At 40.8% G+C, this 20,262-nt stretch overlaps 1 protein-coding gene across 1 annotated transcript in view; it reads right to left on the bottom strand.

The window, feature by feature from the left end:
* Positions 1-20,262, bottom strand: part of OTOGL (otogelin like) — a 307,829-nt gene that overhangs the window by 217,566 nt on the left and 70,001 nt on the right. Inside the window, exons 3-5 of the mRNA XM_040412979.1 lie at positions 4,695-4,758; positions 2,773-2,871; positions 546-700 (exon numbers count right to left, since the gene is read on the bottom strand). Of these exons, the coding sequence (XP_040268913.1) occupies positions 546-700; positions 2,773-2,871; positions 4,695-4,758 (318 nt within the window). The remainder of the gene's footprint in view (positions 1-545; positions 701-2,772; positions 2,872-4,694; positions 4,759-20,262) is intronic.

The following is a 20,262-nucleotide window of genomic DNA, read 5'->3' as shown; positions in this document are numbered from 1 at the left end:
GGATGCAGACCCATTCATTTCAATGGGGCCGCAAAAAATGCGGACAACACAGCCTGTGCTATTCACATTCCGTATGTCCGTTCAGCAGCCCCGCAAAAAAGATACATGTCCCCGGACAAAAATAGGCATTGTTACAATAGATCTGCAAAAAAAACGGATGTAACATGGATGTCACACGGACGTCATCTGTATTTTTTGATGATCCCCATTTTGCGGACAGCAAAATACATATGGTTGTGTGAATGGGGCCTAACGCTTACAACAAATAAAAAGCTGCGATTACAATTACAGCAATAATCACAAATGATCATCTTTTTACAGCCAGGTTGCAGACAAGTATAAGACACATTCTGTCTTTTTGCTGAACGGGCATATGGATGTGGAAAGCACATGGATCAATTTGTAGATTTGATACAAGTCAAGGCTATCAATCTGCAGGCAGCTTGAGACGGTAGGCTTTCTGCAGTAGTATTCATTACATATAATACACTGTAAATTGAAAATATAATATTTGCATTTCTCTTTATGCAGTCAAGTGTACTTACCCATATAGTATACAAAGGCACTGAGTTGCTGCAGTCTCTGGCAAATATGTATGAACAGTTTCCCGGGAAGTAAAAGTAGATGCCATCAAAAGTTTCAAAGTTGTATTGACCCCAGCTTCTGCAGATTGCATCTCTCTCTTTCCCAGTATTTGGCACTGAAAATACATTATAATATATGCTTTTCCAGAATATTTATTTGTATTAATGTAAAAAAAAAATATGATTTAGGCACCGTATGGAGCACGTTGCTGTGTATTTTCTGAGCCTGGAGCAGTTATAACAGGTCAACCCCAGGGACTTGTTTCATTTTTTCTCAATATCTTTAATGATACAAATGCTCCAGGAATACAGTGCCTTGAAAAAGTTACACCCACAAACTTAAATGTATTTTATTGTGATTTTATGTGATAGACCAACACAAAGTAGCAAGTGTGTGTGAATGGGGGGAAAAAATGATAATGATGGTTTTCAAAATGTTTAATAAATTTAAATTTGGAAAGTGTGGCGTGCATTTGTAGTCAGCCCTCCCTGAGCCAATACTTTTTAGGACCACCTTTCACTGCAATTACAGTTGCAAGTCTTTTGGGATATGTCTCTGCCAGCTTTGCACATCTAGAGGCAAAAATGTTTGCCCATTTTTCTCTGCAAAATAGCTAAGGCTCAACCAGATTGGATGGAGAGCGTCAGTGAACAGCAAATGTGCTTTGTAGCTCTGGCTTTATGTTTAGGCTTGTTTTTCTGTTGGAAGGTGAACCTTCACCCCAGTCTCAAGTCTTTTGCAGCCTCTACCAGATTTTCCTCCAGGATTGGCTAGGATTCCTCCAGGATTTAGCTCCATCCATCTTCCCATCAACTTTGACCATCTACCCTGTCCCTGCTGAAGAAAAGCATCTCTACATCATGATGCTGCCACCACCATATTTCACTGTGGGGATGGTGTGTTCAGGGTGATGTGCAGTGTTAGCTTTCCGCCACACATAGTGTTTTGCATTTAGGCCAAAAGGTTCAACTTTGGTCTCGGCTGACCAGAGCACCTTCTTCCATGTTTGCTGTCCTTTACATGGCTTTTGGCAAACAGCAAACAAGACTTCTTATGGCTTGCTTTTAAAAATGGTTTTCATCTTGCCACTCCTCCATAAAGGCCAGATTTGTGGAGTACACGACTAATAGTTGTCCTGTGGACACATTCTCCCACCTGAGCTGTGGCTCTCTGAAGCTCCTCCAGAGTGACCATGGGCCTCTTGGCTGCTTTTCTAACTAGTGCTCTCCTTGCCGGTCAGTTTTGGTGGATAGCCATATCTTGGTAGTTTGCAGTTATGCTATACCCCTTCCATTTTTGAATGATGGATTGAACAGTGATCCATGAGATGTTCATAGCTTGGCATATTTTTTATAAAACTTACCCTGCTTTGCACTGCTTCACAACTTTATCCCTGACCTGTCTGGTGTGTTCCTTGTTTTTCATGATGTTGTTTGATCACAGGGCCTTCTGGGGCCTTCACAGAACAGCTGTAGTTATACTGAGAATAAATTACACACAGGTGGACTGTATTTACTAATTAGGTGACTCCTGAACGTACAGGGGGCAGAATACAAAGGCATGCCACACTTTTTTGATTTTTATTTACTAACAATTTTGAAAACCATGTATAATTTTTTTCACTTCACACATACTTACTACTTACTACAGCAAATAATCCACATTTATTATTCCAGTGGACTTGAAAGAAAAACCTGAAAGAAAAGTGATCTTTGGTTGCTAAGGGCAATAACATAAGGCTAGTTTCACACCAACATTAGAGACATCCGCCAGGCTGTTCCGGCAAAGAATAGCCTGCAAGAGTTCTCTAGATCTTGCATAGCTGAAAAGTTCCAGATGTCTCCTAACGCTGGAGTGAAAGTAGCCTAACTTTTTCATCAAGACTATATTGATAGAAGTGGCCAACCAGTATGCCTGTTTAGGCAGAATCAGGCAGATTTATGAAATTGTCAAAAAGAAACTTTGTTTCCAATAGCAACCAATCATAGCATAGAGTGTGTTTCTTATAGTGTTCTTAAAATATGAAACTGTGCTGTGAATGGTTGCTATGGGAAACCAGGACCGTTTCATAAATCTGCCTCTATGTTTTAAGTAAGAAGTGCTTTGAAGGCAAACTAATGTATAATAAAACAGAGCAATCACAGATGAAGTGATCTCTCAACATAAAACAAAATTACTATACCATACCATATTGGCATCTGTCTCCTCGTGCCTGAAAGGTCTCACAATCACATGAACCAGTTTCTGTACAAAGTGCTCCATTAAGACACCCTTGTGGGCAAGAATCTAGAAATAAGGGTAAAAATCCTTGTTTGTCCTGGATATTTTTATTGATGACCTATCCTCAGAATAGGTCATCAATATCAGATCTTGCTGCTGGGTGTCAGACCACGGCCAATCAGTTGGTTGAAGAGAAGGACGCGCCATACCAGGGCAGCCTTCCCTTTATTGTTTAGCTGCTTGCCATCGACATCGCAGAGGTGAGCAGGTGAAATTACAAGCTGTCCCATTCACTTCTATGGGACAGCTCTGTAGTATACACTTGTATAGGAACGAGCCATGCCATTGAAGTGAATGTTACAGCTTCTTGTAATTACACCTGCTAACCCCTGCGATTTCGATAATGAGCAGGTAAACAATGAAGGGAAGGCTGTGCTGGCATGGTGCCCGACCGTCTCTTCAACCAGCTGATCGGCAGGGTTGTCGGACCCTCGCCGATCTGATATTGATGACCTATCTTGAGGATAGATCATCAATATAAATATCCCAGTAAACACCTTTAATGGCTATTTCCAGGCATTAAAGAGTTATACAAAGTGTCTTCACTGATAACTTGCTGATAAAGTGGATAGAAATATAAAAACCATTAGTCAACCCAACTAGGAATTTGGATCTGCCACTATATAAGGCCCTTTGAAAAAGGGGTTCTGGCTCTACTGTAGTGTTAAAACCTAGAATTGCCTGCCCAGTCTCGTAGAGTATCGTCTATTAGGTGCATTTTAAAAGGAGTCGATCCCCACTTGACCATGCTAAACTGCTGACAGCACTAGGTAGGGGTGTGGAAAGCAGTACAAATATAACTTTTATGGATAGTTTATTATCAGTAGAGAAAATATAATGTTTTTAATCTGCCATGTTCCACTCCCTCGAGTGCCCAGGGATGTGGACTTTTTGCTGTAAAGTATTCTCTGCATTGAGCTGCTTTATAGCCCCTCCTCTATACTGTAATAGTTTCCTGGTTGGATGCTACAGATGTCACTCAGAGCAGAGGGGAGGGGCTTTAAAGCAACTCAATGCTCCACCTCCTAGGCACTTGAGAGAGCAAAAGCAGACTAAAAGTTCATATTCACCCTAATCATGATGAGAACAGCTCCATAAAAGGTATATTTGTCCTGCTCTCCCCAGCCCCTACCTGGTGCTGTCAGCATCTTAGCATGGTTAGAACTCCTGACAGACTCCCTTAAACTCCATCTTTGTCCAAAAAGCATTATGTCTTCTTTATCTCTCTTGTCTAGCTACCCAGATGAGAATAACATTTAGGAAAAGCATTGTGACCTGCTGTCAGTCCATCGGCATCTTCATAAGTGCTCTCTGCAACATAGTTTGAAAGTACCTGACAGTTCTCCCAATGGAGGGAATTTATTAATGGTTTTATGCGCTCTTATTGTGTAGAAAAGTTACAAATATGATGCACAATATAGAGTATTTGCACTTTAATTTGGACTTTTAGCGCAAATCTACGAATGCTCATAGCAGGCGTAGATTTCAGTTTATGCCGTAAGGACAAAGTTACACCAAATGTATTAGGAGGCATTTACCTCTTAAAAATGTGGTATATTTAACTCCAGGAAAAGTATGCAATAAGAGAGATTTATGAAACACCAGTCTTAATAAGTCTCCCTGAATGTCCCTGAATGTGCTCTTCACTTTCACCATATAGTTCTCTTACTCCAGTACTGGGAGCAACATAATAGGATCTCTTAGCAGTCACTAGTTTGGCCCTTGATAGGAATACTATAGGCTTTTTTTTATTTGCTTCTGTCTCAAGACATATGTGCTTTAACAAAACATAAAACATGCAATTCAATAAAACTTGTAAGATGTCTTACCTGTCTTTGGAATGTGTGATTCAGTAAGGAGCCTAGGTGCTCCAGAGAATGGATTTCCATTTCCCTATGATATAATGAAATATTAATACAAAAATAAAAAAAACGCACTTTTATTTTGTAGGAAGCAACAAGAAATGTAAAAAAGAAGAAAACATACAGACACATGAAACCTTCATATGGCATGCCCTATGCCCTGTGGTCAGTGATGTACATAGAGAAGTAAGGGCCCCATAGCAAGGATCAAACCAGGCCCCCCACACAGAACAGAAGGGTTTCTGCCTAAACCTTTTTCAAAGACCCTTGGGCCATTTTTCGACTGCCTCGTTTGTTAAAGTTGTTCCTTTAGAGGGTAGAGTTCTGACCAAGTTTTCACCTCCAGTACAAGAGGAGATAATCCCAACTAAGACTGGGCCCCCTCTTGGCCTGGGCCCCATAGCAGTCGCATGGTTTGCCGCTATGGTAGTTACGCCCCTGCCTGTGGTTTTGAAGCATATTTAGTACAATTTCAATACAGTAATGCTGTTCCGTGATACTGATATAAACAGGATTTTTGGCGGCCGCTTATAAAGAGGTTTCTAGTTTTTCTCACTTCCTCCTTACTGCCATCCACAGTTCTCTAGTTATAGTAACATAGTTTGTAAGGCTGACAAAAGACATACGTCCATCCAGTTCAGCCTGTTATCCTGCAAAGTTGATCCAGAGGTAGGCGAAATACCCATGAGGTGGAAGGCAATTATCCTAATTTTACGGGAAAATTCCTTCCCGACTCCAATCAGGCAATCAGAATAACTCCCTGGATCAACGACCCCTCTCTAGTAGCTATAGCCTATAATATTATTACACTCCAGAAATACATCTAGGCCCCTCTTGAACTCTTTTTGTGAATTCACCATTACCACCTCCAGTTCCAAAGTCTCACTGCTCTTACAGTAAAGAATCCTCTTCTATGTTTCTGTAGAGACCTTATTTCCTCTAGATGCAGAGAATTTCCCTTCGTCACTGTCACAGTCCTGGGGATAAATAGATGATGGGACAGATCTCTGTACTAACCCCTGATATATTTATACATGGTCATTAGATCTCGCCTTAGTCGTCTTTTTTCTGAACTAAATTACACAAATTGTGATAATATTTCTTGGTACTGCAGCCTACCCATTCCATTTCTTACTTTAGTTGCCTTCCTCTAAACCCTCTTCAGCTCTGCTATGTCTTTCTTGTGCATAGGTGTCAAAAATTGTACACAGTACCCCAAGTGAGGTCTAACTAGGGACTTGAAAAGTGGCAGAGCTATGTTTTCATCATGTGCATCTATGCCTCATTTGATCATTAATAAATATATTGAAGAGAATGGGACCCAATACTGACCCCTGAGGTACCCCACTAGTGACAGTGACCCAATCTGAGTGTGTACCATTAATAACCACCCTCTGTTTTCTATCACTCAGCCAGTTACTTACCCACATACAGACATTTTTCCCCAGCCCACGCATTCTCATTATTTGTAACCTTTTATGTGGCACAGTATCAAATATAATTCATACCCCTTGAACTTTTCCAAATTTTTTCCTGCTACAACTTAAATAAATTTTATTGGGATTTTATGTCATAGACCAATTCAAAGTTGCAAGTATGTGTGAAGTGAAAAGAAAATGATACATGGTTTTCAATTTTTTTTATAAAAATCTGAAAATTGTGGCATGCATTTGTATTCAGCCCCCCTGAGCAAAAACTTTGTAGGACTGTCTTTTGGAGTATGTCTCTTCCTGCTTTGTACATCTAGAGGCTGAAAATTTTGTCCATTCTTCTTTGCAAAATAGCTCAAGCTCAGTCAGATTGGATGGAGAACGTCTGTAAATTGCAATTTTCAAGTATTCCCATAGATTCTCAATGGGATTTAGGTCTAGACTTTGACTGGGCCATTCTAAGACATGAATATGCTTTGATCTCAACCATTCCATTGTAGCACTGGCTGTACTTTAAGGGTCATTGCCCTACTGGAAGGTTAAACTTCACCCCTGTTTCAAGTCTTTTGCAGCTTCTACGAGGTTTTCCTCCAGGATTGTCCTGTATTTAGCTCCATCCATCTTACCGTCAACTCTGTCCAGTGTCCCTGTCCATACTGAAGAAAAGCATCCCCATAGCATTATGCTGCCACAACCATGTTTCACAGTAGGGATGGTGTGTTCAGGGTGATGTGCAATGTTATATTTTCGCCACACATAGCGTTTTGCATTTAGGCCAAAAAGTTCAATTTTGGTCTTATCTGACCAGAGCACTTTCTTCTACATGTTTTCTGGGTCCCCTACATGGATTGTGGCAAACAGGACTTTTTAGGGCTTGCTTTCAAAATTAGCTTTCTTCTTGCCACTCTTCTGTAAAGGCAAGATTTGTAGAGTACATGACAAATAGTTGTCCTGTGGACACATTCTCCCACCTGAACTGTGGATCTCTGCAGCTTCTCCAGAGTGTCTATTTGCCTCTTGTGCTCTCCTTGCTTGGGCTGTCAGTTTAGGTGAACAGCCATGTTTTGGTAGCTTTGCAGTTATGCCATACTCCTTCCATTTTCAGATGATGAATTTAACAGTGCTCCTTGAGATGTTCAGAGCTTGAGATATTTTTTTATAAACTAACCCTGCATCACACTTTTCCACAGCTTTATTCCTGACCTGTCTGGTGTGTTTCTTGGTTTTCATTATGGAGTTTGATCACTATAACTATGTTCTTTAACAAACCTCTGAGGCCTTCACAGAACAGATGTAGTATACACAGGTGGACTCTATTTGCTAAATAGGTGACTTCTGAAAGCAATTGGTCACACTGGATTTTATTTAGGGGTATCAGAGTACAGGGGGCTTAATACAAATGCACGCCAAACTTTTCAGATTTTTATTTCTTAAAAATTTAGAAAACCATGTCTGTTTCTTTTCACTTCAAACATACTTGCTACTTTGTGTTTGTCTATCACAAAAAATCCCAATAAAATACCTTTTAATTTGTGGGTTTAACGTAAAAAAAAAGGAAAAAAGTTCAAGGGGTATGAAAATTAGTGGAGAAAACAGTAGGTAAAGAAGATGAAAGATCACATGAAACTGGGAGGAAGTGGGGGAGGATCGGCTGAGAGGCTGACAAACAGCCTGATCTGCCAATCAGGGGCAGTATGCAAACAGGTTCTTCTGCTCAGAAGGAAGAAACACCATTCTGTTCCCAGCTAGGCTTGTGAAAGGATATCTTGTGGTAGTGTCTGCCAAAAAACAACTGCAGACACAAACCAGTTACTAGGGACACTCTACAGCCACTATAGGGAGAGAATATGAAGATATAATTGGGTATAACAGGATTAGATAAGCTGTGGGAAAGTGTATGTGATGACTATTGTAGGCTAGGCAATGCTCCTATATACAGTATGCAAGTTAGCCTATTTAAGATTGGTTAGCATCAGAAGGAATTACCTTTCCTATCCTTCTTTTCAGAAAAGCTAATTTGAATGTCTTAAAAAAATTATATGCAAATAAGCTTTCTGAACAAAAAATAAAGTAAATATTTCTGATGCCAGCTGTTAGAAATACTCATTTGCATATATTTTTTTCTCTCTCTCAAAATTCACTGAACCGAATCACAAAAAGTAAGCTAAGCTCATCTCTACCGTGGGTGTTCAAATGTAGGCAGCACATGAAGCTGTACTCCAGCTAGCGGAACCAGAGTGTCCTCCTTCTCCCAGTCTCCATCAAGTTCAATCAACAGATAGAATTAGTTTCTGCTTCTTTCAGGCAGACTACTCCTCCTCTATCTCCGCTCTATCATCACCTATTGATAATAGAATGTGTGGCCAGGTAACAACTCTACGCACCCAGCAATTCGCTGGTGTGCAATCTTACTCCCACCTGGCCAAGTTTCTAGTCATGCAGTCACTCCAGACCATTTAGTCGATTCTGCTGCTTTTAGGGGACTGATGGCATACACTCAGTCGTACTGGAAGATACCTAGCCCCCATTGTTTTTCCAAAAAAAAGCCATCTCGACCTTGTACTGTCATGTGGTGGAGAACATGGGCCACTCCTTGCAATTCTCTTTTGTGCGGCAAGATGCACTCAATCTGAAGCAACTGCTCTGAGCAGGAACAGTACATGTCTTTCACAGCCAACTAGTTCAATGTTTTTCGCGGCGAGACACCAGCAGCTTATCCACCTCCTCTACCTCCTCCTCCATGGACATCCTCCTGTCCCTAACAGTAGCAGGGCAGAACCTCGCTGCCACTCCTCCTCCCTCCTATTATATGTGTAAAGTTAAGCATTGTCATGCAGTGTTAGAGCTGATAAGCCTGGCTGAGAGTAGCCACACAGCTAATCAGTTTCTCAAGTGCATCCAGCAGCAAACATCCCACTTGGTGTCTCCCTGCCAACTCCAACTGGACAAAGTGGTTAGCGACAATGGCAGGAACATCACGGCCTTGCTGCATTTGGAGGAAATAACACATGCCCCCTCCAGACCGCAATTGATACATTTAGTCGTGCAAAGCTTTTTAAAAAAGTATCATTGTTTGCAGAGGGTACTTGCCATAAGACTGTCCAGAAGACTGTCCTCGTGTTTCAGCTATTCTTGTATGACAAGGAACTCCCTTCTGGACTTGCAGGGACAGAACTGTCTTCTATTGCACTGCTTGATCCACAACTTTCTGTCACGGATGAGAGTGGGGGAAACCCTCATCCGTGTGATTTTAAACGTAAAGGGCAGCTGCTTGACCAGGACAACAGAATAGGGAGCAGGTCACCTCCTATGCGTCCCTAACTCTGATCCTGACTCCTAGCTGTATGAGCCAACCCAGATGGTAGGAGGGCTCATACTCAGGAACCTCGGGTCCCTACTAGCCCTCAAGGGATCCCTGAACTAGGAGCTGAGTAAGACAACCTGTTCCTCCTGGACACGGACGAACAGGAGTCTAAACTGGCCAAGCTGCAAGGGAAGAGAAACATAAACAGCCTATGGATATGGCAGGTGAGTGAAACGACTTCCACACCTACCTGCCACAGACACACTGACTGGATCCCATGCTCAACTGCTGATGTCCAAACCAAACATAAAAGGACACAGCACACACACATTAACACACAGGAACCCAGATCCATAGCCGCAGTAATAATAGACACCACATAAACATAGAATAACATCACGCATAACATTTTATGACCACAAGGGTGGCCCTCACTGGCAGATGGTATAAGAGACCAGGTGGATGACTCCAGCTTACTGCAAGGCTGGAGTACCCCTCAGCTACAGGTCTCAGCAGAGGCTAAATAGCCCAAATGGCCACACCCACACAGACACACACTGGAAAGGGAATTAACCCTTCCAACACCAGGCAAGGGAAGTGAAACCACTTAAAGGGGAAGTGCACACATACCTAAACCTCGTGCACAACAAACAGGGAAAGTGCACACATAAAAATCACGCATGCGTGGCAATCATGTCCTGGGAATCAGCCAGCAGGCCGAGACACTGCCACCACATGCACACAACACCACACGTTGCCGCAGACAACCGGAAGTGAAGGGAAAATGTCTGAGTGCACACCATACAGACCAGAGGCACACCTACATAGCCAGGTTGCCTGGTGTAACCGCATGCACTTGACAGCAAGCTGCCTAGCAACAGCTCAGGCAGCTATACTGTCAATACAATCATGTTGCCAGCGGAAACCACACGTGAGGCAACCTACAAGCAGCCCTCACCATGTGGTTGACAAGCAAACCAAACCGCAGGCAACTGCATGCGGGTCCAGGAGCATGTGTTGTTTTGAAGTCAGACAGTGGCAACTTATTAGAGACGTGTCTCAGGTACTCAAGCCCTTCGAAGAGGCCACCATATTAGTTAGTAGGGACAACAGTGGCATCAACTATGTCATCCCCCTGATATTTAACTTAGAGAAGATGCTCATGTTGATGCAACAAGGGATGGCAGAAGGATGAAGGTGATGTTGATGATGATGATAAGACTTGCCATTATGATCAATCATCTCACTGGAGGCAGAGCTGTAAAGAATTGGGTACACTGGCACACTGGTGAGAATGTTAAGCTGTATGCTTCCTTGTTTATGTACAGTAATTATGACCAATCTGATGATTACTAAATAGCCATGCTTTTAGACCCTCACTATCAAAGCAAAATGAGGAAATGTTTTCCTGTTGCCGAAAGGGAAGCCAAACTGCTTTATTACCAGGATACACTAGTACGTAGCTTGCCACAGCTTTTAGCTCACTGCCTTGTCTGTTCCATGTTGTGCTGCTAGTTCTGGTGCTACTTTTTTTGCCTCTATTACCCCTACAAACTTTTACCTTTCCACATTGTACTGCTGCTACTCTAAAATAAAAGGGATTAATTATTTTTCAACTTCAGAACAAGCCACTTTTTTTCCTGACAATTAAATTGTGTGTATAAATACGGACAGGTATTCTGCCCCGGTTAACACATAATTTTTGGATGCTTGGTCACAACACACTATTAGTTAATACTGTCAACCATGCATTTACTCATAGTTATATATGTCAGTGTCACTCGGACATTTTTTTCTATTTCTGTCATAGCGTTAAAGAGCTTAACGGAAGGGGAAGGAGTTCTAGGAGACCTCAGAGTGTCATATACAAATTTTCAGGCCAAATGGAACATATTTGATTTGTGTAAAACTGATTAGGACAAATTCTACGTATCGGACACAAAATAAATTTCCCCTATAGTTCCTCTATCGCTATAAAAACATTTTAGAGTTACTTTACTCTCTTTGGTAATAAGCCTCTCTGTCTCCAGCTTGCCATGTTTTTATGTTTTTTTATATATTCTATTTTTTTCCTGATAGTTTTTTAGTGCTTCTTCACTGCTTTACTGTTTTAGTCATTTAAAAGCTTTCTACAGTTGCAAGAAAAAGTATGTGAACCTTTTGGAATGGATTTCTGCACAAATTGGTTATAAAATGTGATCTGATCTTTATCTAAGTCACAACAATAGACAATCACAGTCTGCTTAAACTAATAACACACAAAGAATTAAATGTTACCATGTTTTTATTGAACACACCATGTAAACATTCACAGTGCAGGTGGAAAAAGTATGTGAATCCCTAAACTAATGACATCTCCAAGAGCTAATTGGAGTGAGGTGTCAGCCAACTGGAGTCCAATCAATGAGATGAGATTGGAGGTGTTGGTTACAGCTGCCCTGCCCTATAAAAAACACACACCAGTTCTGGGTTTGCTTCTCACAAGAAGCATTGCCTGATGTGAATGATTCCTCGCACAAAAGAAGAAAGAAGAATCCTAGAGTGTCAGCAAAAGACATACAAAAGTCTCTGGCATATGCTAACATCCCTGTTAGCGAATCTACGATACGTAAAACACTAAACAAGAATGTATTTCATGGGAGGATACCACAGGGGAAGCCACTGCTGTCCAAAAAAAAACATTGCTGCACGTTTACAGTTTGCACAAGAGCACCTGGATGATCCACAGCAGTACTGGCAAAATATTCTGTGGACAGATGAAACCAAAGTTGAGTTGTTTGGAAGAAACACACAACACTATGTGTGGAGAAAAAGAGGCACAGCACACCAACATCAAAACCTCATCCCAACTGTGAAGTATGGTGGTGGGGGCATCATGGTTTGGGGCTGCTTTATTTTTTTTATTTTAAACAGTCCTAAACCTTATAGTCATCTTCTCAACCAAAACATCTGCACCTTCCCAAATGAGATGAAGCCCATCCCTACCATAAAGCCTGTAGCCAACACCTCACCAAAACCTATCTTTCCTACACCAGTTCTTAAGCCACTTAATTACCGCCCTAATCTCCTGCTGCCTTACTAGTGTGGCTCGTGGTACATGTAGTATTCCAGAAAACACTACTTTTGAAGTCCTTGCACTGAGTTTGCGACCTAAGTCCCTAAAGTCATTTTTCAGGAGCCCCCACCTACCTCTAACTTTGCCATTGGTGCTAATGTGTACCATGAAAGTTTGGTCTTAACCAGCTCCTCCCTCTAATATATATCAACGAGATCTGTTATAAGTCGAACTCAAGAACCAGGAACACAACACACTTTTCAATGATCCCGGATTTCCAGTCTTTGTGACAGATCACCCTATCTGTACCCCTAATCATTGAATTTCCCACTACCAGCACCTGTCTGACTTGCCCTGCACTCCTGGTCCCCTCCTTCCTGGAGCTGTCATTCCCCTAACTAGCAGGGGAAATATCTTGCTCCAGCAGTGCTATCCCTCAACTGACATCCCCCCTTATCTGCCAACTTGGCAAACTTGTTTAGGTGTGTCAGATCAGGGCTATCCTCCCTTGCTCTCTTCCCTCTACCCCACTTTCTAACTCGGCTAGCTACCCAAATTTCCTACTCCTCCATACTACTACTCTCCTTATCTAACCCAGCAAGTGTCTGTTCAGTGAGCAACATACACCATTCCATATTGTCAAAGTATCTCAGTGTTACATTTTACTTAAACAAGGAAAAAATAGCAGTAGTGGCAGACATCAATACCCCCTTCTATTTTTAATTATAGGTCTTCTCATTGGTTAGGTAGTGATATGTGTCCCTTAAACAGATCTTACAGGACACTCTTCATCAAATTCCTTTTTATTAGAAAACAGGGACAATAAGTTCCCCTTCATCAGGAGAACAAGTAATATATTACATTACAATAGGACTCAGCAGTATATATATATATATATATATACACAGTACAGACCAAAAGTTTGGACACACCTCATTCAAAGAGTTTTCTTTATTTTCATGACTATGAAGGCATCAAAACTATGAATTAACACATGTGGTATTATATACATAACAAACAAGTGTGAAACAACTGAAAATATGTCATATTCTAGGTTCTTCAAAGTAGCCACCTTTTGCTTTGGTTACTGCTTTGCACACTCTTGGCATTCTCTTGATGAGCTTCAAGAGGTAGTCCCCTGAAATGGTCTTCCAACAGTCTTGAAGGAGTTCCCAGAGATGCTTAGCACTTGTTGGCCCTTTTGATTTCACTCTGCGGTCCAGCTCACCCCAAACCATCTCGATTGGGTTCAGGTCCGGTGACTGTGGAGGCCAGGTCATCTGGCGCAGCACCCCATCACTCTCCTTCATCTCCACTTGCGCCCAGCCAGCCTCGCCCCAACTGCCGTTTTGAAGTGCCGCCCAGCTCATCAATATTCACTTCGCTGGGCGGCTACTACTGTCCCCGACGCAAGATCTGGCGCATGCCCAATACAATCCTATGGGCATCGGCCTCCGGCTCCTCTTCAGCGCATGCGCCCGGCACCCTCACTGGCTGGGATCACATCGCGCCTGCGCACAGTCTGCATCTCAGAGGCCGATGCAGCCTCTGCTTTATGCGCATGCGCCGGGCACAGTTCAGAGCAGCGCTTCAGAGTAGCCGCCCAGCAAAGTGAATATTGATGAGCTGGGCGGCGCTTCAAAACGGCAGTTGGGGCGAGGCTGGCTGGGCGCAAGTGGAGATGAAATGCCGCCCCTTGGGCAGATTGAAGACGATTCAAGCAGGTTATAAAACTTCAGTTTACTGTATTTATAAGGTGGACAGGGGGGATACTCAGATGATTCTAATACACTTTATAAGACCTGTACTGTCATATATATATACCTAAATATGCTTATTGGGCCTGTCAGTGTCCCTTTAATTTCTTAAAGTAGTGATGGCCACTCGTTTTTCTTTACTTAGCTGCTTTTTTCTTGCCATAATACAAATTCTAACAGTCTATTCAGTAGGACTATCAGCTGTGTATCCACCTGACTTCTCCTCAACGCAACTGATGGTCCCAACCCCATTTATAAGGCAAGAAATCCCACTTATTAAACCTGACAGGGCACACCTGTGAAGTGAAAACCATTTCAGGGGACTACCTCTTGAAGCTCATCAAGAGAATGCCAAGAGTGTGCAAAGCAGTAATCAAAGCAAAAGGTGGCTACTTTGAAGAACCTAGAATATGACATATTTTCAGTTGTTTCACACTTGTTTGTTATGTATATAATTCCACGTGTTAATTCATAGTTTTGATGCCTTCAGTGTGAATCTACAATTGTCATAGTCATGAAAATAAAGAAAACTCTTTGAATGAGAAGGTGTGTCCAAACTTTTGGTTTGTACTGTATATATACACATTTATGTGATTTTGAAAATCTCGCCCTGATGTGGGGCCCATAGTCGAGATATGAGATGAGAAGAAGTATGGTGGTGTTTGTGGATTGCCCTTGTCATCCCTTCCAGGGTAATGGGGCGTTCATACAGGCCGCGAGACACGCTCTGCTCCAGCAAAGAGCGTTCCCAAACTTCCGGTCCTGGGCCGCAGGTTGAGAGACATGGTGCGCTCCAGCTTGGAACGCATCAGAACTTCCGGTTGAGGACCAGATGGGGCAGGAAGAAACCTTTCCATCTTTCATCCTCATAGAAAAAAATGCTAAATGCAACAATTGTACACTACTGGAAAAGCTTGAAAACTGAGTTTGAGCTGAGATGGACAAAGTATAAATTGCTAGTGGTGCTTGGTCAATGATCACACAACCAAGGTGGATAGCATCCTGTGGTATGTCATTCCAAGATCTGTAAGATCTTTCAACTTGGACGTGTAGTTCAGTCATTGTTTATACTTTTTTGTCCGTCTCAGTTTTTAAGTTTTTTTTTTTCACTTTCCTGTAGTGTATTTTGGGTTACATTTTGCAGTGTTCTCTATGTGGTAAAAATTACATGACAGCCTTGTTCTGTAGGTCATTACAAATATGTCAATACCAAATATATATAAATTTTGTTATATTTTACAACTTTTAAATAAATTAAAGCTTTTTTTTTTTTACTTTATGTGCCCATATTCTGACAATTGTATTTCTCATTCAGCTGAGCTGTCTTAGAGCTTTTATTTGTGGGGTGTGGGCTGTAATTTGTTTTGTATTATTTTTATTATTTATTTTGTATAATTTTTATACAGTTTTTTAGGGGAGTATGCAAGGGTTCAAAACATGGCAATTCTGGCACTGGCATTAGAATTTTTTATGGCATTCGCCATGTGAGATTAATATGCTGCATGGTGATTTTAACAGCGTCCTATTATACCAGGCAGAGTAATGGGAGTCCTAACATGGCAGGCCTTGGGGGCTTCACAAAGCCCCGGCTGTCATGACAACTGCTCAGCACTCCATTATGTGGCAGGGTAAGGTGATTGGGGGACAGATGCTGCAGTCTGATCCTTATCCTTGCCACCGTCCAGGCAATTTTCTGTGATTTTGTGCATGTGGTGGTTTAGTGACCCTAACTTTTTTATCTGTTTGACTACCAAAATAATTTTTGTGATGTTTTTTACTTAATACTTTGATTTTTTTTTTACCATGTTGAGATTTTTTTTCCTTTTTTTAGGTTTAATTTAGGGAGGAAACCGCAATTTTTTCTTAAACAGCCATTTAAAAAAAAATTCATAGCTTTTCATTTCTTAAATATTAGTTAGCGATGGCATTTTTATTTTATTTTTTACATTTTTTTTATTTGTATTTTTTATTATTTGTTTATACTTTTTTTTTTACTTTTTCCCCCCCACTGTTTCCACTGTAACTGGGGCATCTACATGAGCCCCAGTTATAGGGGAAAACAGCCCCCAGTGGGGGCATTACACACTGGCAGAGCTGATCAGGGTCTCCTTAGACTTTGCAGCTCTGCTCCTGCCCCCCGAGACACTAGGCGGTCACGTGAACGCCGGGACTAACAGAGGAAGTGGCTCCGCCACTTCCTGCTCTCCGTCCCTGTGCTCAGGTACCGCCCTTCTGCCAGCATAGGAGAAGGCAAAAGTGGTAATAAACCGCTCCTGTCTTCTCCTCAGGGTTCCTGCTGTGTCTTACAGCCAGGACCCTACCTGCTCCTGCTAGACTGCGGGGTTTGTGCAGATAGGACTTACTGTATATAGCCAGTGCGCAGTCTGGAAGTGGTTAAAGACAAAGAAATATTATCTTTACCCTAAACTACCAAAATACATATACAATGTAGCATACAACATATACAACATTTTGATTTTAGTATTTTTTTTTATTTATTTACTTCATTTAACTGATACTAATAGTATATGACTTTTCTAGTATACAAGACAATTTTTGTAGCATCTGAGTGTTACAACTAGGCTTGAGCGAATCGAACTTTGGATCATAGATCTGAAATTGATTTGTTAAAAAACTTCCATGCTGTTTCCACACAGCTTTAAAATGTATGGGCTCTGTGTAGGCAAACTTTATCTTGGCCCAAATTGCACAAGACTTTGATGAATGAGTACGGTGTTCCTATCTGTGTATTTAAAAACATTTAAAAATAGGAATCCAAAGTGGGCTTTTGGTACTGGCTGGTACCTCAATACAATAGTCCACTTCAAATATATTTTTTTTCATATGCAGATAGGAATCCGTTTTTAAAAATCCATGCAGAGACTGCAGCTGCATGCTAAAGCGAGGATCTCATTGTCAGTGACAGCATGTCTCCTCATGGAGAAGGCAGGGAAGGTTTTTCACTATTCCTGCCTAGTCCATCTCTCTATACTCCAGTGATCACCACGGGGCAGGAGTCTGTGCAATCAGCTTGGCAGTAATGTTGTACAGCCCTGTAAAAGGTCGGAATTCAACCTGTAACTGGGGTTACTATTTCAATCCCAGTTACAGGAGAAAATAGCAAAAAATAAATAAAAATGTCTTGTATTACCTTTTAGGGGCACAAAAAATGGGGACTTCTAGCCGTAATCCATACATCCCATAAATCAAAATGACCATTATAGAAAGAGAACATAACAAAAAAAAAAAATTTGTTGCACTTTAAGCAATTAACTAAAAAATTTAAGTATCCCCCTTTGTGTCCACCGCAGATGCCCAGTAAAACAGTGTGTCAAACCAGTATCTCAGCCATAGATTTTCATAAAACAATAAGTCAGACAGAATGTCTGCCTCAAATGCCCCTTAAAACAGTGGGTCAGACATAGATGTCCCTCATAACAGTGTCGACCTCATAAGCTAGTAGTCAATGATTATTTAGTTATCTGAATATGTGTTGCACCAATTTTGAATTACGGTAATAAAAATATTTTTTTAAACGTAGGTTTACAATTTACTATTGGCCACCTATAATTACTGAGCTTTGTGGAATGTTGCCTTTTTTCACCTTATCCTCAAACTCAAGCTGAATAAAGGGCATTATTTTTAGTCAGTTTATTTAATTGTCTGATTTGTTCAACTCACACTCTTGGTCTCCAGAAAGTTGCAGGGAGACTCATGAACTAAGTGAATATTTAACTTTTTCATAGAACTGCATGAAGCTTATTGAAATCAGTTGGCATTCTATGATATCAATGAACTCCTGAAGTTCTCCAAGAAGCAGGCATGGATTTAAGCTTTAGGATCCTTTTACATGAAGCAATTTCAGCCTTGAATGAGCCACGACTAGGGGAAGCACAGAGCACAGAGATTGTTACAGCTTCCATTGACTTTAATGGAAACTATATAAATTTCTATGTAGTGTGCTCCCTCCAGTGGTGGCAAAAGGCAGCCAGTTTTATCATATGCTATATGAAGGGGTAAAAGGGAGTTACGGTTTTATGGGGAAGATTTAGCTGTGTATTTATGGCAATTATCTGTTCTAAACACATTGAGAAATATGGGGTTCAAAATGAGTACCATATTTATAAAGCAGCTGTTTCTTTTTACGACACAGAAGTCAGGCAAAATGGGTGAGGTGAACTTTTTTTTAAAGAGTAACTGCACTTTTTCAAAATTTTTGATATGTTATAGTGACATATGAAAGGTTTTGATCGGTGGGAGTCTAAGCACTGAGACCCCAACTGACCACCAGAATGAGGAGTTAGAAGTGCTTAGCCCCTCGCTGCTCAGCAGGGAAGTGAAGACATTCTCATAGACATTCTCATTCTAGCAATCAGTGGGGATCTCTGCACTTGGACCCCACAGATGAAAACCTTTGATATGTTAATATGAGATATCAAACATTTCATTATTTTATTAAAAAATTATTTTCCAAAATTTTTTTTTATGGGGTTATCTCATGATTAATGTAAAAAATTAAAATCAGGCATCATATAGTAGATGACAATCTCTCTCTAACAAAGCTAGAACCAGCCCTGTACCTCACATGGATCCAGAGATCTCCCTATTCATTGCTCCAATTGTTCTGCTAGTTTTATTTCAAGTTGGCAGCTCCGGGGACTGTGCAGTTTCTCAACTGTCTGCTATAGCTTCTGACATTTCAAGGATGGAACTGAGCATGTGTGTCCAATTCATGGAGGTGGACAGAGAAGTTAGAAAAAGAGCAAACAGCAGGTGGCACTATACAGATAGAATTTATTAAACAACAGTGGCTATATACTCAATTTTTTATTACGTGCAAAAAGTATTCAAATCTAGGTGGTGGTTTGAAAGTTGTAGAACATCTTTCATGGGACAACCTTTTTAAATTTCTCAGAAATCTGAGAGAGGGGCTGTTGCTAGGTTTTACTGTGGGACTCTATTATGTGTATACCTCTGAATTTATAAGTATTAGATTTCATCCAGATATTTAATCTGATTCCCATTTCAGAACCCATGGAAAAATCTTTGTTACCATAAAGATATATTTTAATCCTGCAGAACTGGCTATTCACATGGACTTTGGTTATTTATGTAAAAAACCATCAAAGCATAGAACAGATTTAGAATAAACATTCTAAGAGTTAACATTAAATGGCTGTGTCAATAATTTGGAAAAAAAACAAATGCACAATATGTTCAGTGCCCAATAAATATTCAGTCTGACGGGCAGGTATCTATTCATTGTAATCTATTTAAGGTGTAATTGCATAGGCTGGTGGTGTGCGCTATGGGCCAAAATCAGTGGCACGCTTTTCAAAGAACAAATCATGTCTTGCGGTGAAACATTAAAAATGTACAGCACCGGAAAATGTAAGTTGATTTACTGAAAAAAGTATAGGTGCGCCTATGGGCAGTTTCAGGAGCACTTCTCATTTAAGTATAAGAATAGCAGAAGTCATCATAATAATCATATCGCATTGATACACTTCTCATTCTCAATCACCATAGTAATCATATCACAATTGGATCTTTAGTATAATTCAGCCTGATCGACATGTAAATTGTTCTAATCTCTGTAATTCCCCCTACGACTGATATTATTCAGTTACACTGGTGTATCGCTCATTAATGTTAATGTATTTAATATAGGGATCAGCAACCTCTGGAACTCCAGCTGTTGTGAAACTCCCAGCATGCTCCATTGACTTCTGTGGAAGTTCCAAGAACAGCTGAACAAATGTGCATGCTGGGAGTTGTAGTTTAACAACACCTGGAGTGCCGGAGGTTGCTGATCCCTGATATAGTGTATTCAGCACACCGTAAATCGTACAACTGTATATATGACAAATATACAATTCTTCCTAGCATTAAGTGGATTATAAGGAAGATAATTCACAATAGACATGTACATCTTAACAAAACTCTTTATGCTTTTTAGTTTTTTAGGTGTTTTTTGTTTGGTAAAATC

Source organism: Bufo bufo, chromosome 1 (assembly GCF_905171765.1).
Source record: "Bufo bufo chromosome 1, aBufBuf1.1, whole genome shotgun sequence".
Classification (NCBI taxonomy): domain Eukaryota; kingdom Metazoa; phylum Chordata; class Amphibia; order Anura; family Bufonidae; genus Bufo; species Bufo bufo.
This window is presented reverse-complemented; position numbering and strand designations above follow the sequence as displayed.